Source organism: Achroia grisella, unplaced genomic scaffold (assembly GCF_030625045.1).
Source record: "Achroia grisella isolate CSIRO2021 unplaced genomic scaffold, CSIRO_AGI_Agris_v1 utg642, whole genome shotgun sequence".
NCBI lineage: Eukaryota > Metazoa > Arthropoda > Insecta > Lepidoptera > Pyralidae > Achroia > Achroia grisella.
The window spans coordinates 3,216,073-3,236,457 of NW_026712979.1; the positions used below are offsets into that span (position 1 = coordinate 3,216,073).

At 32.8% G+C, this 20,385-nt stretch overlaps 1 protein-coding gene across 8 annotated transcripts in view; it reads right to left on the reverse strand.

Annotated features, from left to right (window-relative positions):
- LOC131849410 (CUGBP Elav-like family member 2) overlaps positions 1-20,385 on the reverse strand; it is a 409,465-nt gene that overhangs the window by 78,661 nt on the left and 310,419 nt on the right. For all 8 annotated transcript variants that reach the window (XM_059199486.1, XM_059199487.1, XM_059199484.1 and 5 more), the window contains one exon: positions 4,395-4,443. In XM_059199486.1, the coding sequence (XP_059055469.1) occupies positions 4,395-4,443 (49 nt within the window). The remainder of the gene's footprint in view (positions 1-4,394; positions 4,444-20,385) is intronic.

Here is a 20,385-nt window from a genome sequence, read left to right on the forward strand (position 1 = left end):
CAACACTTCACACATTCACATCACACACGCGTCTGAATTGAACCGCGTCTGACACACAACTGACTAGTTGCCGCTAGTGAGGTGCGCGAGCGCAGGCGATCACTCATTCTTCGTGGACTCGTGTCACCTAGCCCCCACCGTTTTGTTGGGCTAATGAGTTCCGTCCTGCGGCGTCACGGCCATCCGATGACGTTTTCCATTTGGACCGGTGATGTGGATAGAAGATGCGATCTGACAGTGATGTGACAACATAGCAAATGATTTTAACAGCGTCCGACAATATCAAGGAAACTGAAATACTCAATTTTGATTTTAAAACTGAGAAAGAATTAGAAGAGCTTATGTCGTTTAAAAAACTATAATTAGTTCTGAATTGGCGAAGATTTCGCGTAATAATTATATAAACAAAAAAAAAAAATAGTCTAACGAACATTTTTATTTTCGTAGAATCTTAAAATTAGAGAATATCGTTATTCAACTTAACTCTTTATTTTGACGATACAGTTAGCCAGCAGCTAGCTAATGAATCTGTTGAAAATAGTGCAGCAACATCTGATATCTTGGTGTTTCTAATATGTATGAAAGTGATTGATTTGACGTCATCCGTTAGCCTCTATATGCAATAGAGGCGTATTGCAAATATATGAATGTTAATAACCTTATCGATCTCCACAGAGCTATATATCGATATTTGTTTTAATTCGGTACTACTTTTAGGGATTAAGTGATATACAATTTTATTTAGATTCTGTCAACCATCACTATTGCTCCGTTAGCGTACAACATCAGCTTAGCATATCCATAAATAATGGCAACATTGAACTTGTAGGTAAACTCAAGGCCGAGTAGGTGCAGCAAATCAATGAACGTCTGACGTACAATAATGATTGTTCATTATAGTCATGTTAGAGTACTATTTCTTGTCCAAATGCATGTTCAAATTACACTGAATTGTTGTCTGATTTTCAGGTAGCACATTCGGATTGTATAAATTGAGTTGGACATTCTGTAGTAATAAGCAGAAACTAAACTTTACAGAAGTAGACTTTGTACAACGTCATCTACGTAGGCATTTCCGTCTGACCTAGTTTCAGCCGCTAAGCAAATTTGTTAGCTGTGTATTGGTTGAAGGGAAGGGTAAGATATGGCAGTGTAATTACAGAGTATGGAGACATGATGACAAATTCTCCGAAATGGCAATGACGTTTTATCCGTGGAGCTCTTCATGTAGTTGATACTTAATTAAAAATATCCATAAATCTAAAACGCAGTCACGACGTTGATGTTGGCAGTCTGCCTTGGTAGCGCCGATCCACCAACCCCTTCGATCAGTAGTCTTCTTTCATGAATGTGGAACAGTTTACTATGAGATGGGCCATTAGCCACCGTTGTAGTATAAAAAATGTAGATAGTATGTTGGTACAATATAATATTTTAATAAACATCAACATACACCCGGCAAGAATGTCGGTCCGATTTCATGTAAACCCGATCTAATAGTGCGATACAAGATTCTACATTGTATTATTTATATTTTGCATAATTTCCAACCGTATCGCATGCATGACAAAGATGTATTTTGGTCGCTTTGTTTCGTTAATGTGTTATTTTAAGCATTAATTATCGTCTATTAAGTAAACACCCGGTTAATTTAATATGTGCCTATTATTCGCTAATTTGCTTACATCATATTTCATAAAGGAAAAATGTTGTTAAATTTAAGCGCGGTTTTTTTTTATAATTATATAGCAAAATAACATTGTACTAATTTTTAAGTAGCAAGCGTTCCTTGCTTATTTGAGCAGCAGCATGGACATTATGTCATGTGAGGTCCATAGTAGTCCTTTAGCGTTGCAATACGTTGCGCGGTGGTATCATCTGACCACTATACCTTAGTGTCATGAGGTGTCGCTGCATAATATATGTATATGGTACGATGTGATGAGATGTCGCTACTATATTCGTCGTATATTATAATATGCTTATATTACAATATACGACAAATTTTAATAATAATAGCGACACCGATAGCAGTAGTGAGTATACCGATGAAATAATTGTACTATTTATTATAAATTAGTAAGTCTATTTGGCAATGTTAAATAGTGTTAGACATTCAAATTTAATATTTTTTTTTGTAGCATTTAAGTATATTGTAAGCCATCTAGGCTAAACATGTTGGACAAATTCCTTTTGTATGGATATCATCTCCTTATAGCTTATTAGTAACACGTACATTCGACGCGGCATTGTATAGTGGACTGATTTTACACTGTATTTAAATCAATGTTATCTGGAGAGATACTAATTGAAGGGTGTCGAGTGTTGATAGAAATATTACAAGTGTAAGCACAACGTCATAGTACCATGGACCAAATACAGCTATTGAATTTTCGTTAGTTTAATTCAAGAATTAATAACACCTATGCACTGCGACATGAATTTAAACACTAAAGCAACTATAAACTATAAATTAATTGAGAGTTCGCCTCGAGTGCTCCGTGGTTGGCTACGAATTAATTAAGAATTCATAGCCTAGACGCATAAATAAATGGATAATTAAACGAATTATCGTTTATTAAGTCTATAATACATTTATTAGATTTCAGCGAAATAAAATCCAGAATTGAGTTACAATACAAGTGGCAATCAAGTCTTTACTTGGTAAGAATATGTAATAATGATTTTAGGTATATGTTTTTACATAAATTATCCTTTATTAGTTTTGTTAATTGTATAACAATCATACTTAATGTTTCGCTTACATTATCTTCTTATTATATATAGGGATAATATTTGTAAAACTAGATTTATCTAGAACGTATATTTTCATACTTATATATTATTTATGTTCATATACTTTTCCTTAATAATTAAACAATATTATTAAACAATACATTATTTCTCCCATTTGCAATTCTCGAGTAATTCTATATTACTCTAGCATAGTAAATGGGAGATAAAATTGGAATAGCTTTTTAAATAGATAACCTTATAAGAGTTTGTCGTAAAGCGAAATATCAAGCTGAAATCTAGGTAGAATACTCACAAGACTGAAATACTTTCACCATGATACAAAGCTGAATTTTATTATCAACTTTTCAATTTAGTATAGCTTGATCAGGTTATTGCATATTTTGTATGAAGATTTTGACAAATATTCAATCTTTCATTTTACTCTTTGGGGAAATTTGTTCTGTTATATATACTATAATTGGTACTTATATCAAAGGCACTCATTCTATATCGCAGACGTAATGTTTTCTGATATTAAATTGCAAGGTAGACTTTAGCCGTCAATAAAAATGAATTATAGGACAAAATACAGCCATGCGGCTTTGTTTGCGGTCCTTGAGTTACATAGCTTATCGATATGGCTGCATATCGGAAAAGTAAACAGATTAGACCCATATTCGAGGTGTGCGATCGTGTACTGACTATATTCGTTCGAACAAATATAACTCAAATTGAACAATCGATAAAGATCAAAGTCCTTTATTTCTTTTCTGCACATGTTATTTGGAGTCAGTTTGCTGTTTACCTTTAAATATTATTTGCATAAAACACAACACGTCATTTTTATAATAATACTGTTTTGTTAGGGGATTTTTTGTTTTTGTTTTCTAATCTAAGTATTGTGGGAGGGGAACTATTTTTTTTAATGAACGATAATGGAATGGTGCTCCCGCCTACTCTAACGGTTTACGCTGGCGGGCAATAGTGGAGAACTATAGCATAAACATGAGATCAAGTCAGTCAGCCTATCGTCACAAATTTACTAGTAATTTATCACGATGGTTTCTAGGGGGAACCGCGCGGAGGTCAACCTGACATGGTATATTGCTTGGGTCATCAGTCCAAAAAGTATAAACCCCTTTTTCCCACCGAATGGAGTCCCCCTTCGGTGGGAAAAGGGAGTTAGAGTATTGGCTCATTGCTTTGTACCGCTCCACATGGTTCCCATTAGAAACCAGTACAGTTAATATTTCATTTCGCCACGTTCTGAATATAGTTGTATGGAATTAAAACATACCCATTTATTTTAAACGTCACAGTCGATATTTAGAGCATGAGTGTCTTGTATAAATAGTACTCTACCAAATAATATACGAGTAATATACCAATAAAAACTATATATGGGTTTTCACATCAACGTCCACTATCTAAAAATAAAATATGGATTTAAAATTTTGAATGATTAATACATTATTTCAAATTACTCGTGAATTCTCCTATAACTGTAAAGAACGTTAATAAATCTAAGTTAAACAACTTAGATTTGTAAGTAGATTCCATTTTGCTCAGAGAAATGTGGGACGATCATATTCAATTTCGAGCAGAAGAGAATATAATATGTTCTAAGTTTCTTATAACTTATATTTTTATTGACTTACCATTTCTATTTTCACTGTCAGCTGGTTTCATCTGGATTGGATGGTGCATCTGTAAAAGAAATGAGATTTTTGTTAAAGTTAGCATTCATATAAAAAATAAGGGTTTCTTTTGGGAAAACGAAGAAAGTACACATAAATCCAATAATTTAGGCTGTGATATAGACTGACTGAGCTTTAGACAAATCTGTACATCTCTACTCTAGTTATATCCCCCAATATCATATAATATACATCGAATATTCGAAAAGGAAAATAGTAACTATATATATGTTTAAAATTGTAAAATATTATTATTACACAAAATTGAACATATTGTAAATTGATATTGTAGAGTACGCTATATCGATTTTGGAATGTTTAAAATGGCTGTGGATGTCGTAGTATTATCTCTTTGTATTGTCTTAACATAACACTAACATTTGATAAATGTAACAACAAGAATAAAATCTAACGTATTGGTATTTAAGTTTTAAGTTTCCTAAATAATGTTACAATTGGTGAAAATTTCAAAATTAGTAAAGTAATGGAAATTCGTCGACGTCTTAGCAAAGATTTTGTTTTTTATTTGGAAATATTACTCTAAGCTAAAGAGTATTTAATTACAATTGAAAATTATTTATTCGCTATTAACATATTTGGTGTCCTGTGACACGTCGCCGGCGATTGTGATGTATCGATAAATCGATATTTACACTGCAACCACGCATTCGATCGCAAACAATCGACGCTATTCGAATCATTCGTAAACATAACTCGTGCAGTGGATAATGTGTGTAAACATTAGCTACGTTGCTGTGTGACTGGTGGCTGATTGCATTTGTAACGATTAATGACTTATCATTAATAGTTACAGATGCAATTATTTTCATATCAATTAATTGGTCGACCAAATTATTGCTGACCAATAAAATTATTCTATATCGATAAAACAAATTATATAGTATCAGTGATTGAACTAATTTAAAACAAATTAGTTATCTAGTTAGCTACTGACTGAAAATAAGAAGAAGTTACAAGAAGAACGAGATTAAAAAAAAGTAACGTAACTAAAAGTAGGCACTGTTTTTAATTACTTTGCACTATAGAGCTTTGATATTCGTGTATAAATATTTAGACGACGTGTATAGTTGTTTCCCAAGCTCCCCGTGACAGTGATTATTCACAAAATTAAAAACTAGGATAGTTTTTAATTTTCCAAGCAGCAAAATATTATTCGAACACTTTTATTAAAGCTCTGCGGTCATGAAATCGGGTTTGGTGGAGTTTCATATTCATTCTTCCATACTACAGCCTTGATATGCCGATGCTATGATTAAACATAAGTAAATAAAATAAAAATTAATACAATTTGGTGATTTCACATGACTTATTATATTGCATACTATACATGTACTATTTATCATCGGTATATACCACAATCGCATATAATATACACAGCAGTGTAGTTTGAACATATGGCTCTCGTCACTGATATGCATAAAAAACGCTCATATAAATATACTAAATATGCTGTGCGATTTTACCCGCTGTTAAATTTAAAACATGACTACTACTCTTGTAGACTGACCCACCACATCTTATCGCATCATTCGCCCATGCAATTACTTCATTCTAACTTTCCCGAGTTTGCTGCGCTCCCGTGAGAAACAGCGTGATCTTAATAAAGTACAACCCACTTCTAGAATTAGACTAAATAGCAAAAGTTTTATCAAATATGACAGGTAGTTCCAGAGATAGGTGCATTCAAACAAACTATTTAGTTTTATTATACTATAGTATGTATAGATATAGCACGTATGAGGTTATTAGACTCGTAGGTACCAGTACCATGTCACTGCCAATGCCGGCACTATTGTACAATTGCTGCGTATATAATCAAAGCCTTAGCAAGAAACCTACAACTGTGTTTCTATTTACAGTTTAATGTTGAGAACTAAGGTCTTCTGGTATTCAATAATTTAGGTATATAAATGGATTTTAATGTTTGTAGTATTGTTGTTTTATGTTGTGTGGTACTACACAACTGATATAAATAATTAGATTTTTTTTGTAAACACAAACAATCATACTCAAGAATACACATGTTTGTACCGTGTGGAGGATCGAACCCGTGAAAAAGCGAGACCTTTATTTAAATATTTCACATATCCTCCTAATGCATACACTTTCTACAAAATCATGTCAGTCTATAGTAGATTTTTTTGAAATCATATCCTAAAATTAATTTAATTTCATTCATAGTGTAATAATAATTGTAACGTTTCTCGTTGTATTTTGAGAGTAGATATATAAATAAACAATGAAACATATGTAACAGCGATGTATGTGTCGGTCCGTCCGTCTTGTTACGTCTGTCCATCTTTCAACACCACTGTTTATATATAGGAGTTTACAGTTGGTATTCAGCACTGGCAGCGTGCATGTCACTACAGTATAGGAAGATATTTGCTCTTAATTAGTAACAAACAATTTTTAAAGCATTGTCCTTACTAATATTATAAATGCGGAAGTAACTCTGTCTGTCTGTATCGCTTTCTCGCTAAAACTACTCAACTGATTTAAATGAAATTTGGTACACAAATAGTCTAGATCCTGAGAAAGAACAAAAATAGGTGATGAAAGTTTGTATTGAAATTCTTAATTATTGAATATAAAACGATGAAACCTTGTTCTTTAGGGTTAGATTATTAATTATTTTTTCATTATTTGGTCAAGATTCCACGCGGACAAAGTCACGTTAAAAAATATTTGGTCTTAATTAGTAAGATACAATTTTTTAAGCATTATATTTATATCATTAATATTTATGACATACCTAATGTTATAAATAATAATTTTACAGCCCTACTGATTATTTTTTTTATTGGTAATTAGAACTGAAATAAGGTGGTTAGTTTATTTCTATTATAATTATTATGACCTAAAGGAAAATCTGGAAAGCAGCTGTTTTGCACATATTGTACTATACACATTTTCAATCATTCGCATTTTTGATGAATAAAATATCATCATCAAATATCATCCTTGTAATATGAAATGACGGCAGTACGTTCTAAACGAAACACTTTTATTAGTGGCAAAAACAAGCGAGATAGAGGTATGACCACCTCTATCTCGTTTGTTTGTTTTTTAGACGATTTTGTTTATTTAGGTGGACACTCACAGTCAGTGTTTTGCAAACTCGTTTTTTACGTGACCCATTAAGAAGTGACCTCTTTAACCGTCAAAGTTACCTGCCTCGTCTAACATAAAATATTTCAAGGAAAGAGCAATTTACTAGAGGTAGACCGTAAAGAATCGCCAGTGTTGATACCTCAGTCTCATTTACTTCAGCCGCCAAGCAGCATTATAAAATGTATTTCAGTTGTAGGGTATGATTAGGCCGTGCAATTACAGGTTCAGAGACATTCCACTTAGTCATCTAGAATGGCAACGCATGAGTGATACTACGAATATTTAGAGTGATGTCACATGATAACATTATGTTCGTACTGTTCATGTGGGTCTTCGATAATAAATTTTAAAGTTAATACCTTGATGACATGGGTAGTCTAGCCGTTTAGTACATCACCTTATATTGGATGATTGGGGCACTAGACGGTATAGTGTGAATTGTTCTGTATCATTATTATCATTTAAGCTTAGGTAACAGTCTTAGACTACTATTATATATATATATATATATTCGACTAAAAATATTACAATTAAACTACAATTATTTTCAAAAGGATCGCGTGGGTGTTAACTTAACACAATCATTATGTTGTTAGCAACAAATCCACTAATTTCGATTAATAACAAACTCCATAACAATGTTTCTTTCCAGCTAGGTACGGGCGAGGTGCATACTCTCACTACTAGATAACATATAATGAATTATGGCCTACAGCTATTCCAATAACCGAGATAAATCCTATCGCAAGCGCGTAACACCTGCCAACACTACTCCGATGAATCACAAATTACTAGAGATAACTCGCTCGGTACCAACATCCCTTATCTAATTAGCCCTAAGTGATCATTAATCACACCGAGACACTATGGGCAAACATTGGACGAATGTACAATTTGTCACGTTATCCTTGGTGACGGTCACGGCGCGGTAATCGCTGTCAACGTAACGATCATTTTATTACGCGAGACGTGTAAATTTATGGAGATAACCCAGTAATTATTCTGAACCGTAATGATATTATAAAGTTGTTTTATGGTGGCTGTTGTAAGTACATTATGATTATTTGACGTTGTTTTCTTTGCCCATATTTTTAGCAGTTAGTTTAGTAGCCTTCAGCTGTTATGTACATGTTCCGTTTAATTGAGTAGTACAATACAACAGATTTTTAAAAACTTTGAGGAAACTTCGTCTTGTAATTATAAATGTCCGGTATCGTGGAGATACTAGTATTATAAAACAAACATATCACTATTGTTAACATCTGAAGGGGTGGTCAGAGCATTTTCAATTATTGATGTTTTGGTGATATGGTTATGCTTGAAGAAGAAAGAAATTTATTGTCATTTAAAAACATATATTTATAAAATTACAATATCACTAAATAATGTCACATTTTTAAATTACTAGTTTGCAACACGATCCATATTCAGCATATGCTGTGATAGCTTATTGTCACAGCGCTGGTATTCTGAGTAGCTGGGTTGAAAATGGGAACCCGCGAACCTACCATCATCATCATCATCATCATCATCTGCTTCTTCCTTATCCCATTTATTTGTGGTCGGCGTAATATGTTTTTCGCTTCCATTCAACCGGCGAACCTACCATCGTCTCTTAAAATAATTTTTGGTATCATATTGATGTTTTCTTCATTAAAGAGTAGGTAAGATACATAAATGGACCCAAATTTATTTTGGTGTCGACTAGATTTGAACTCCTGATGTCATGGTTGTAAGCAGTGGTAGTAAACCAACGACGACAACGAGTAAGGGACAACGCTATAAACTCACCATTCACGACTACTCTAATAATTAATTAATGTTTAGTGGGCAACAATCAACTGCATATTTTTACTGATTTTCACGTCTCGTTTTATTAGTAGGATATTCTGAGCGTTCTGTAGTTCTATGTACATATATGTATGTAGACAACAATCGAGTCACCTGATCCAGCAAGTATCGAGATTGAACGGGATTGCTTCGGAAATTGTACCTATGCACCTACACTTAGTATGACTTAGACTTACCACATAATAATCGTAGCCACCAATCTTAATATACATATAGCTTTGTTTTACATTACATTATTCAAAGATGTACTCTATATGAAGTCAATATCAAAAGTGAAGGATTAGGATTCATAAAATAGGCAGATTACAGTAAATTATAGAAATTTAGTTCGGTTTATATTTGTAAAACGATTATACATATATACGATATTTTTACTAAAAAAAACATTACATTATGTTTGTGTATTATGAATAATATCGCATAAATGTATGATCTACACATTCCATGTGAATAGGTAATGTAACCGCAACCAGTTTTGATGACAAAGAAAAAATAACTATATAATGTTATACTACATATACTATTTAATGATTGTTGTCCTCTTTTCATAATATTTTTATTGTTTCCATTATCGGAAGTAGCCAGAAATGTAAACTTTTTGTGTCCAATATCAGTCGAATATTTCATAGCAATATTAATGTTTTTTTTTTCAATATTTCATTCATATAACAACGGACAAAAAATAATGCAACGTTATTCCATATCCTATCAAATGGACGACACCCGTAGAGTAATATGTAAAATCAAACAATTGCAATAATTATAATAATAATTATTTCATTTCATTCATAAATTAAATTCAAAATTTACAAAGAATTTTTATAAATCCGTTTTAATATTCACAACACTAACATAAAAAGCGCAATATATGAGTACACCTCCAAATGGTAAATGGATTATTTGAAAAGGTTTGCTAACATAAAAGGTACCGTGTGTTACATAGGGATGATATTGTTTGGTAGAGAAAGTAAGTCCATACGTAAAAAATGGGGATTATGCCACAGCTAGAAAAAGTGTACGAGTTTTTTTTCACGTTACGTTATGAAGCTCATGTATTTTTTTTAAGTTTTATAAGACAACAATTTTGAACTCTTCTTGGTTTATGTGTTGTTGTGTTACATATAACATTTATAATCATTTTTAATTATGGAGTTTGGGCTATAACTCGGTACTAAAAACACCTGTAGCACTGCTATCTGCATAGATTTTATTGTGCTCGAATTGAAAAATATACTTACGAGCGATGGTTTTTATCATCTCAGGACAGTGTGTACTTTCCAAAGGACATTTGCTTATCTGAAGTTGTCTTTAAAATTTATATACAAAAAGGATTGCAAGCCATTGATTTCTATGTGAATTGTTGTAGCATAAACATTACTAAAATATATCACGTCATATACACTCATATAGAAATTGGTTGAAAGCTTCCTTGTATTTGAACTTTGAAGTTCAAAATTAATGAATGTTTAAGTACTCGTTCAATAACAACTCAAAAGCATTTGCAGAGGGCAATTAGGAGATCCCGTACGAAATATTTACAGGCATGGAATTCGATTCAGCGTCCTGATATACTTCAGGAATCTCATAAACCTCGAAGCGAATGAAGCAAAACCTACATCAATATAAATTCCTCATCGGATAACACCATACATGGGCGTGAAAGAATATACACGTACTTTTATAAAATTTCAGTGAAGATTAATGGAGTGCATAGTGCATGCATTATTTCAGTCGCTTAGAACACTGTCTCAATTTCTTACAGTTGTGGTTTCGATGCAAATAATACGAAGATTTGTATTCATTACGTATGATTTTTGATTGACTGATGATGTTTGATTATATGCAATAATCAAATAAATTATTATTCTTTGATATTTTGTATATACACGGTTGAAGTTGTTATGGGTATTATACCCAGCTGAAAGTCAATTATTATATTTATGATACAGAAAAAAATAGTTAACTCGATAAAAGGAATGACTATCCATGTGTATAGGCGAGGGTTACCGTTTATTCTCAGCTTGTTTGCTCTTCCAATTATGACGGCCCTAGAGGTCTAGCAATTTAGCATACCTTTTTATTTTCGTTGGTCGCGGGTCTGATTCCTTGCTCGGTACAAATGTTTGTTTTCATGAGTATGATTATTTGTATTGGTCTGGGTGATTTCTATGTATATTATTTTCGATTTACAAAAAATATATATACCTAAGTATTTATATCAGTTGTTTAGTACCACAAACAACACAAGCTCTGCTTAGCTTGGGACTAGATGAAATGTCCATGGATATTATATCAATAACATTAAAAAAAGTTTCATTAATATCGAAAGGGACAAATTGTAAATATTTTTTTATAACATCATCCAAACGGAGCGATCGTGGAAATCAATTTAGCGTGAAACAGTTTTAAATTGATATCAGATTTCGCCTTTATCACTTTGGCAAATAGTTTACTTTTATATGTATCATACTTTATACCCTTTACGATTAACCTTATACATCCAATATATTTATGTAAAAAGTATTTTTAAGTACGTGTTAGAAAGGGACAATAAAAACCTTGAATCCACGACAGAATAAATTATAATAAAAATACAGTTACATTCAGAAATTGTGGAAAGTGGAAAAGAAAATATATATTTGCATCGCTGTAAGAGAGATAGAAACCTAAAAGGAAGGCGACGAACTCCTGAAAAATTGTAAAAATAGTGAAGCATAACAGTGGACGAGAATTTAATATTATGACATATTGAAGAATATGTAATTAAATAGTGAGGTGAAAAATTACAAAAAGAAGAATAGTCATGGCTGCATACATGTAGTTATAGCCTATTACTGTTGAGTTTGTTTTAAAGGGATATATGTCAGTGATTTACAGTGTACGGAGGTATGTTACTTTAGATAGATAGATAAATATATAAAATATAGTTTATTCGTGAAGAAAATATATTAAATAAAACATGTATAACTACAATAAGATGGTTTTAGGCTTTCGGTATGGCAATGCATGCACGCACGTCTGCAACCACTACCATCGTAGTCCATTTGCGATGTTTTTTTGTTCTTTTATAAACATCAGTTACACTACTTCTATCAAGTCCATAGTCAATTAGTTTACATTTTAAGTATAAAAATGTGACGACGTTGCTTTTCGAATTTCTTCAATATTGTCTGAGGTGTATGTGTGTGTAACTGTTATACATAAACGTATGTGTTAAACAGATTCATGAGCTGTCTAAAAATAAATGAACTGTGACGATTCGCGCCAAGACGCCCGACACAGGAGCTCATTAGTAAACAGCTAATTAATTTATGGATGCTGAAATATGTAGGCGCAGTTACGATAGTTATGTACGAAAGGAACAGCATCTTTACTTTCATGTTTTTTTAGAATGATAAATTAAGCTATTGAGATATTATTTTATTGGAGCTGACGGAAACACTTTATTTATAATAACCGGATTAGACTTTGGACATTAATTTTGAATAATAGATATAATATATAAAATTATTACATCGATATATAATAATAATATGTATAATATTAAGATATATGAGTATAACAAGCACATGCTACATGCTATGTACCTACAGACGAAGATTATTTTATATTGTGTGCATATGTACATATTAACTCTGTCAAATTGAAAAGCATAGGACGTACTTACTATATTACAAACTTTATTAATATTGTGGTATAAATATTTATTTTTAATTTAGGTTATGTACTCACCTGTCGCTTAATTGACTAGAACAAATTGGGAACGCTCGAGTTTGACCATAAAAATTTTAACACTTTATTCAGACGCTTGATATAAACATCAATATAGATAACACTTAATACATCGATGTCACTATTATTGGTTTAGTACTATATCGTAGAGATTTAATTAAGCGCGTAATTTCACGCAATCTAAATAATTTTCGGAAGGCACATAAACAACATGCGACTTCCCCAAAAGAGGTGTTTGTAATGTTAATAAAGTAAGAGCTACATAGGGTGTACTAGCATTTTGAAATAATAATGTGGACCGCACATATAATAAAGCCACAGGAAAAGGGTCAAGAAAGCGTTTACAATGTAGGCACATTAGCTTCAGTAAAAGCCTTGAGGTTTTGAGAGCGAAAAATCCTCCAAAACAAAGGCCCGCCACTTAATACCTTTGTAAATGTCACAGCGAGTGGTCAAAGAGTCACCGATTTGACATTACGCAATCGTTAGTCCCTACAAAGGTGAATGAAAAGCCCACATTTAAAAGGGAGTGGCGGAATCAAAGAAGCCCTCTTAGGCTTATTACACGGTTCGCAGGGGACCGACGGAAAAAGCTGGCGTTGTTTCGATTGAAACGTTCGGCAAAGGCTGAAATCTACTGCAGTACTGATTTGCTGATTGTAGAAATTGCTTACATATATGTAATCTCTACATATACCTTCATGTCAAAACTCGGTACACAGATCAATTATGTAGTCAATCAATATTTTAGACTAGAGTGGGAAATTTTTCAATTTGGCTATATTTTCTGATTGATTTTTTGTATTCTTTTTTATACTATAATGCAATTAATGATCACTTTAAATTATTCCTTTTAAGCTGGTTAAGCTCAGAGTTTAAATTTGTGTATTGCTGAGAAGTGTTGCTTCCATGCAAAATGATTAGCGATTATATTTTTTAGTATAATATATGGACTTATTTGGTAATAATCAACTTCAATCATCATCAAGTCTATACTTTTTATAAATGTTGCAGAATAACGTATAACTAAACTATAAACTAAAATAAATGTTACAGTATAAATATCTATGTATCAATTGGTAACACAAATAATATTATAAATTCGTAATATTTAGTACATTTATTTTTATGTTAAGAATTTGAAGTTCTTATCCAGTAGGCAATGCTGAAGCAAATTCTTTCATTCTTCTGCCATTATCCACTTAGTTAGATAGACTTACACTGCTAGTTTCCCTCTTCGTCTAAATCTACTTTCGGTGTATATTGGTCTTAAATGGGAACGTAAAAAAGCATCGTTGTTCGAAACGGTCGGCGGACGGCAATTACAATGAGTGGGACGTATATATGCGTCGAATTCGATCGTCGATAGAGACGATAAAGGTTAGAGTAAGTCGTTAACTTTAGTGCGAAATTAGTTTGATTTCGGTATAGATTGGTCGACAACGGAGTCGAGATTCCGTTGTGTTTGTTTTTATGTATCTTTTACCTCTTCTGCTTAGTTGAACAGTCGTAGTAACTTGCTAGGGTACTTTTTTATGTAATTGGAATGGTAAAGAATGCTGACGGCCTGACTTATAGAAAGTAGTAATCGCTTATATGTATGATAAGCATCTCGGATACGGGATATCATAAAATAAATTATGCTGTCCTTTTATGATTAAATTATTATAATTTGTTCAATATATTAATGAATAGACCCAATAAAGATACGTATTTTAACAGATACAATTAAGAAAATTGCTTTAATGGCCTATTTATTACGATAACAGTCAAAAGGAAATTTTTAAAATTAGATGGTTATAATTTCTATTATATCCTCTTCATCGTCATTACTGTATTGCGATTCTCCGCTTTTTGTAACCAGAAATATCTGGCCTTACGTACCTACTGGTCATTTTCATTATGAAGTTTATTTCAAACGGTGGAAATATTTTCCGCATACGTAAATAATACTTCACACCAGAGCTAAAAGTTTCTTTTTCAATGAACACATCTTTCAATAAAGCAAGGCTCTTATCGCGCGTCAATCTGGCAACCCCGCTAGTTTTATCATTGTTTCTAAAGAGCTCCCTATCAACTTTGACCCGTTTCCCCGATACAAGATATCGTTATAGAGAGGTAAATAAAAGTTGCCACTGCGACTTTGGTAATTTCCCATGACGAGAAGTTTCTATTCCTGTACCTTGCGCAGGGCTCTGAATGGCCGATATTAAGTTGTGCTCTTGTAAATAATGAAATATCGGACGTCCAAACAATAGATGAATTCTTGTTTGGTATTTATTGTTTACTTTATCGGATCTTGCCGTGTGTCTACATAATTTATTGTATTGTGACTCTTAATAGAATTTTATTGCATAGCTACATAAAATACTTGCAAAGTACCAGTGGCAGAATTAAAATAAAAAAGAATAAGGAAATATTTTGAAATTCTTGAAATCCTATTAATATTATAACAAAGTTTTACGGGACCAAATATTCAGAAGTGGAATATTACAAAGGTACTTGGGCTGGGCATACGAACTTCGCTACGTAGCGTAGCGCAGCGGCTGATGTCTACGAATTTTCATTCTTGCATTATAATGGATAATATAATAATGCACCCGCTTGTGTTAACGGTATACGCGTGATACTAGTGGAGGACGATAAGTTATGAAGTGAGGTCAGTTAGCCTATCGTAGCGAATTAACTAGGATAGGTATGTAAAGATGTACTTCCAGGCTGTGCCCCAGGAAACTCCTGGGGACACAAAGCGTGGAGACGTACTTCACCTATGTACCATACATTACTAGCAACAAGGCCATAACTAAAAATCCCCTCCCCCTATGTCTAAAGATTATAGACAATACAGCAGTTAATACAATAGTCTAACAGAAAAAAACGGTACTTAATTTCATTATAACCAAAAATGTCCCGCATATTTACTATAGTTTATATTTTATCTTTTAGTTTACCTAACATTATTTGACAACGGTGTAGTTGGAGTAAATATTTGTATGTCAAATTTCTCACTTCATTGCAGTAAACCTTCCGAAGCAGGCGAGTTCAATCAAACGGAAGCTTGATTCTGTATTCTCGACCGTAACTCATAGTAGGTATGCTATGACAGGAGCCATTGTCGTGCGCGACCTATAACAGACCATCTGGAAATAATCGGTAGAAAAACTCCTGTGATCCCTGTTTATTTTCGGGACCGAGATGGGGACAATCCCGCCCCCGGAGTTAGAGAGTTGGAAAAAATCGTCCCAAACTAATGGAGCGTACGACGAGAATGAACTTTTAAAGTTGCCACCGTGGCTATTTTGCGTAAAGCTGACATTCACGAACGTGTACGAATATTGGCTTCGATTTACTACCTCATATTTTAGCGAACCTCCGGCTTACATATTCTTTTATACAACTTGAATAAGAAATAAACTGACGGCGCACCTCGTAGGAAATAGTGACCGGTAGAATTTCTATTATAGATATTATATATCTAAGATTATTTCTATTATAGCAATAATCTTTACTCAAGTAAATTTAAAGTACTTTTGAATAATAAGATTAATAACAGTTTTTAATCTATCACTCATTCGGAAAGCAGTTTATGTACAAAATACTTGCTGCATTTTTAAATAAAAATTGTACTTTTATATTTTCAAGTCAAGGTATGTGTGACATTGTGATACCTCTGATAAGGTGCTATTGGTCTTTAGGGCGGACTATGGTACAATTCTTCATACTCAGTTTTGCTGCTATGTCTCACCCTTTAAAACGAAACAACTTACGAAGCAATTCGTTGACGGCAGGTTGTAAATCACTAAGTCATGGCGCACTCAAATCTCTGAAACTTGTTACGAGAGGATTAATTATGTTGCTAACAACCTCATTTGAAACTGGTTAAAATCTTTACGATTATGCATGGTATAACAGTTACAATTGCGAACTATATAAATTGTTCTGTAAATTATATCAAACGGTTCGTATAACAATGTAAATCTGTTGTAATTATTAGTTACATAGGAGATTTCTTAGCAATTACGTTATATAATAAAGTTACTGATTATTTAATTTTTTTATATAAGAATTATCTGTGTGTCTCTAGTAATTTATTTACGTAAAAAGCTCCGGTTTCTTATATTTTTGTGTGTGGTTATAACTTGTAAGGTTTATATAATTTATAATAAATATAATTTATAATACAACACTGAAATAATAAAGTTAGTGCACCGTTTTCTGAGTTTACTTTCATCATAACTACTCTCATTACAAATGTATTATTACCGTTTTACTTCTGTCATACGATTTAATACTATTTCGATTTTTTTCTGTAACAAAACTAGTGACGTCCACTGAAGGATATTAGAATCGAGACTTTAAGATACTGTATAAACACGAGCGGATGCCTTTTGACTACATTCCTCTAAGATATCCGTTCGGATACAAAAGGCGGATAGGAATAAAGTCGGGGGCTATGTTTGCGAAGATCCTTTTGCCGTCGACTTTCATATGTTGCGTTCTACAAAATGTACATGTTCAGGGAGGATTGTACACAATATCGTTCCGTAACTCGTGATATGAAACCGTATTTCGATGGCCCCATTGTTAAGTTCTTGAAAATCTGTTGCAATTTAATTTTCGATGATGGATATCATATTGGTCTGGATATAATATTTTGTAGACTGGGCTATGTCATATAAAATGAGACAGTAGAATATAAAATTCTCGTGTCATAATGTTAGTTACCATACTCCTCCGAAACGATTGACCGATTTTTATGAAATTTTATATGCATATTTAGTAGATCTGAAAATCGACTACTATCTATTTTTTATACCCTATCAAAAAAATTATTATCATTTTTTTATAAGCATTAAAAATATGTACAACCCTAAATTTTCACCCTTCTATCACCTTAAATTTTTTAATCGATTTTAATTTATTATGCAACACAACGTTTGTATAATTATATAGGTCGGGTTGTATTATCATTAGCATTGCCTTTTCTTTATCCCATAGTTTGCAGTCTACGTAGTACGTCGTCATATTCAGATCATATCAGTAGTCATATCTGCGCTTACTTTCCTTTTATACATATCAAATTTCATACATTTCATGTATCTTTTCTAGCATGTACATGTATATATATTATATGTACATGCTAAATGCAAAGACTGTGTAAATATGAAAGATTTATTTTTATATAGGTAATAGTTTATTTTAATGGATAAACTAAAAAACTAAAGACTACTTGTGATGTAGTTAATGTATAATAAAACAGAATTAATTTGGGATTTAAAATTTAATTTAAATAATATTTTTTGGTAGTATAGTACAAGCTATTAAGTTTATTTGGAACTGTATTGTATTTATCGTTGTGAGGTACGACTGGAATATGTCTGAGAAAACTATAATTCCTGCAATTATTCCAAATAATTAGAGTACTAATTTATTTCTTAATCGTGAAGATATAAGTTCCAATCTAGCGTATTTAATAACTGATTTTATTACACTGGTGTTGGTTGTTTATTATACATTTTCGGTATAATTATTATAATATTGGTTTTTATAAAGACTTTATTATATTGATTATATTGTAGTGCGATACATATTTAATAGCACATGGTAAATTGAGCCGTAAAATATATTCTCATACGCAATCTCATTGTAAACCGATATAGAGCGCCGTTTCAATCCGCTGATACGTGAACAGACTGCAATTCGAACTCCGCTATAGACACGTATATTATATTCATCGACCACCCCCAGAAGAGCTACCTCGGCCCGTGAAGCGAATTATTTTAACTTTATAATTTATGAAAACCGAGCGCTGCTAGGGATCCCTCTAAACTGGTCACGGAAGGTAACCCTCTAACTCTTGTTAGGATAATATCAAGAATAGTGTTCGAATGAAGTTGTCTTGAAACTGAATATAGTTACACAGTTCTCTATCTGCCGCCATAGTTCCTTGGAGTTAGCTCATTAGAATAGATGTTAGTATGAAAGTTCGATAACTTTGTGAAACTAAGAGGAAATATGATGCCTTCGATGTGACGTCACAATTTCTATAACCATACTTCCATACTAATATTATAAAGTCAGTTTGTTACTTTTTCGCGACTAAATGGCTGAGGGATGAAATATGACAGTGAAATTTCAGGGTACGCATACATGACCATTTCATCCCCCGGAATTATAACTCATGAAGTTTACAACTCGATAATGTGATGTTCAAATGGAGGCCTTCAGTTTGTTCACCATTTCTATTATATTAAAAAAAAGACTAAAAATGTTCCTGTTAAAATCATTAGCGTTTGAAACGCTGAACGAAGAAACAATACCGCGCCATAAATTTATCAAATGTTTATATTGAAAAATTGTAATAAGTATAAATTTTAAATGCTCTGTAACTATATTATTTTGGTTTTGGAACATTAAATTTATATTTAAATTTAGAATTTGCTTAAAATCATAATGTTTCTTAAATATAACTGGGCATGTTGACCGAGCGCCGGTTCGGACATTGTCGTCGCTCGCCGTCCGTTCCTTCCGGTATATTGTCTTATCCGGACCAGTGCACGACCATCAATCATAACCGTTACTGGTCAAACAAACTCTGCGTGGATCGCAGTAGGTACGTTATCATTATTCGGGGTTAACATCAACTCGCCTCATATTACATAGATAGAGATAATGGGTTTTCTAGTGGGTAGTCCCGCTCGTAAGTACGGGATGAGTTAATGCATTGTCTCTATTAAAAAAAGCTTTTCTATCAATATTAAAGAGAAAGTAATACTTTCTCTTTAAAATCAATCCCACATTTTTTTTCATGTATAGGTGGATTAGGATTTCTAGACCTTTCTTTAATAATACATTAAAAAAAATAACTACTGGTAGGTTAGTTACTTTTTTATTATATTACACAAGATTTTGTACAAACTTATCTTCTTTTTCGACTAATCTTATATTTATATTTTTTTTATTCTTTACTTGGAGCATTCTCTACTAGCCGAAACTTCGTATGTACCCGTCCATCCTAGTGTACTACGGCTACGCAGATCCATCCTCAATGGAAGACTTAACGAATTGTCCCGACCAAAGGGGCGAGAAGAAATTGTCGCCGCGACGAGAGATATAGGTGGCGATATCTCCAGACCCGGGCAATCAAGGAAATTGAAAGGTCGACCGGGGTTGTCCGACCCGGGTATACCTTTCCGCTACATTGTCTTATCCGGCCATACATCATTTTGGCCCG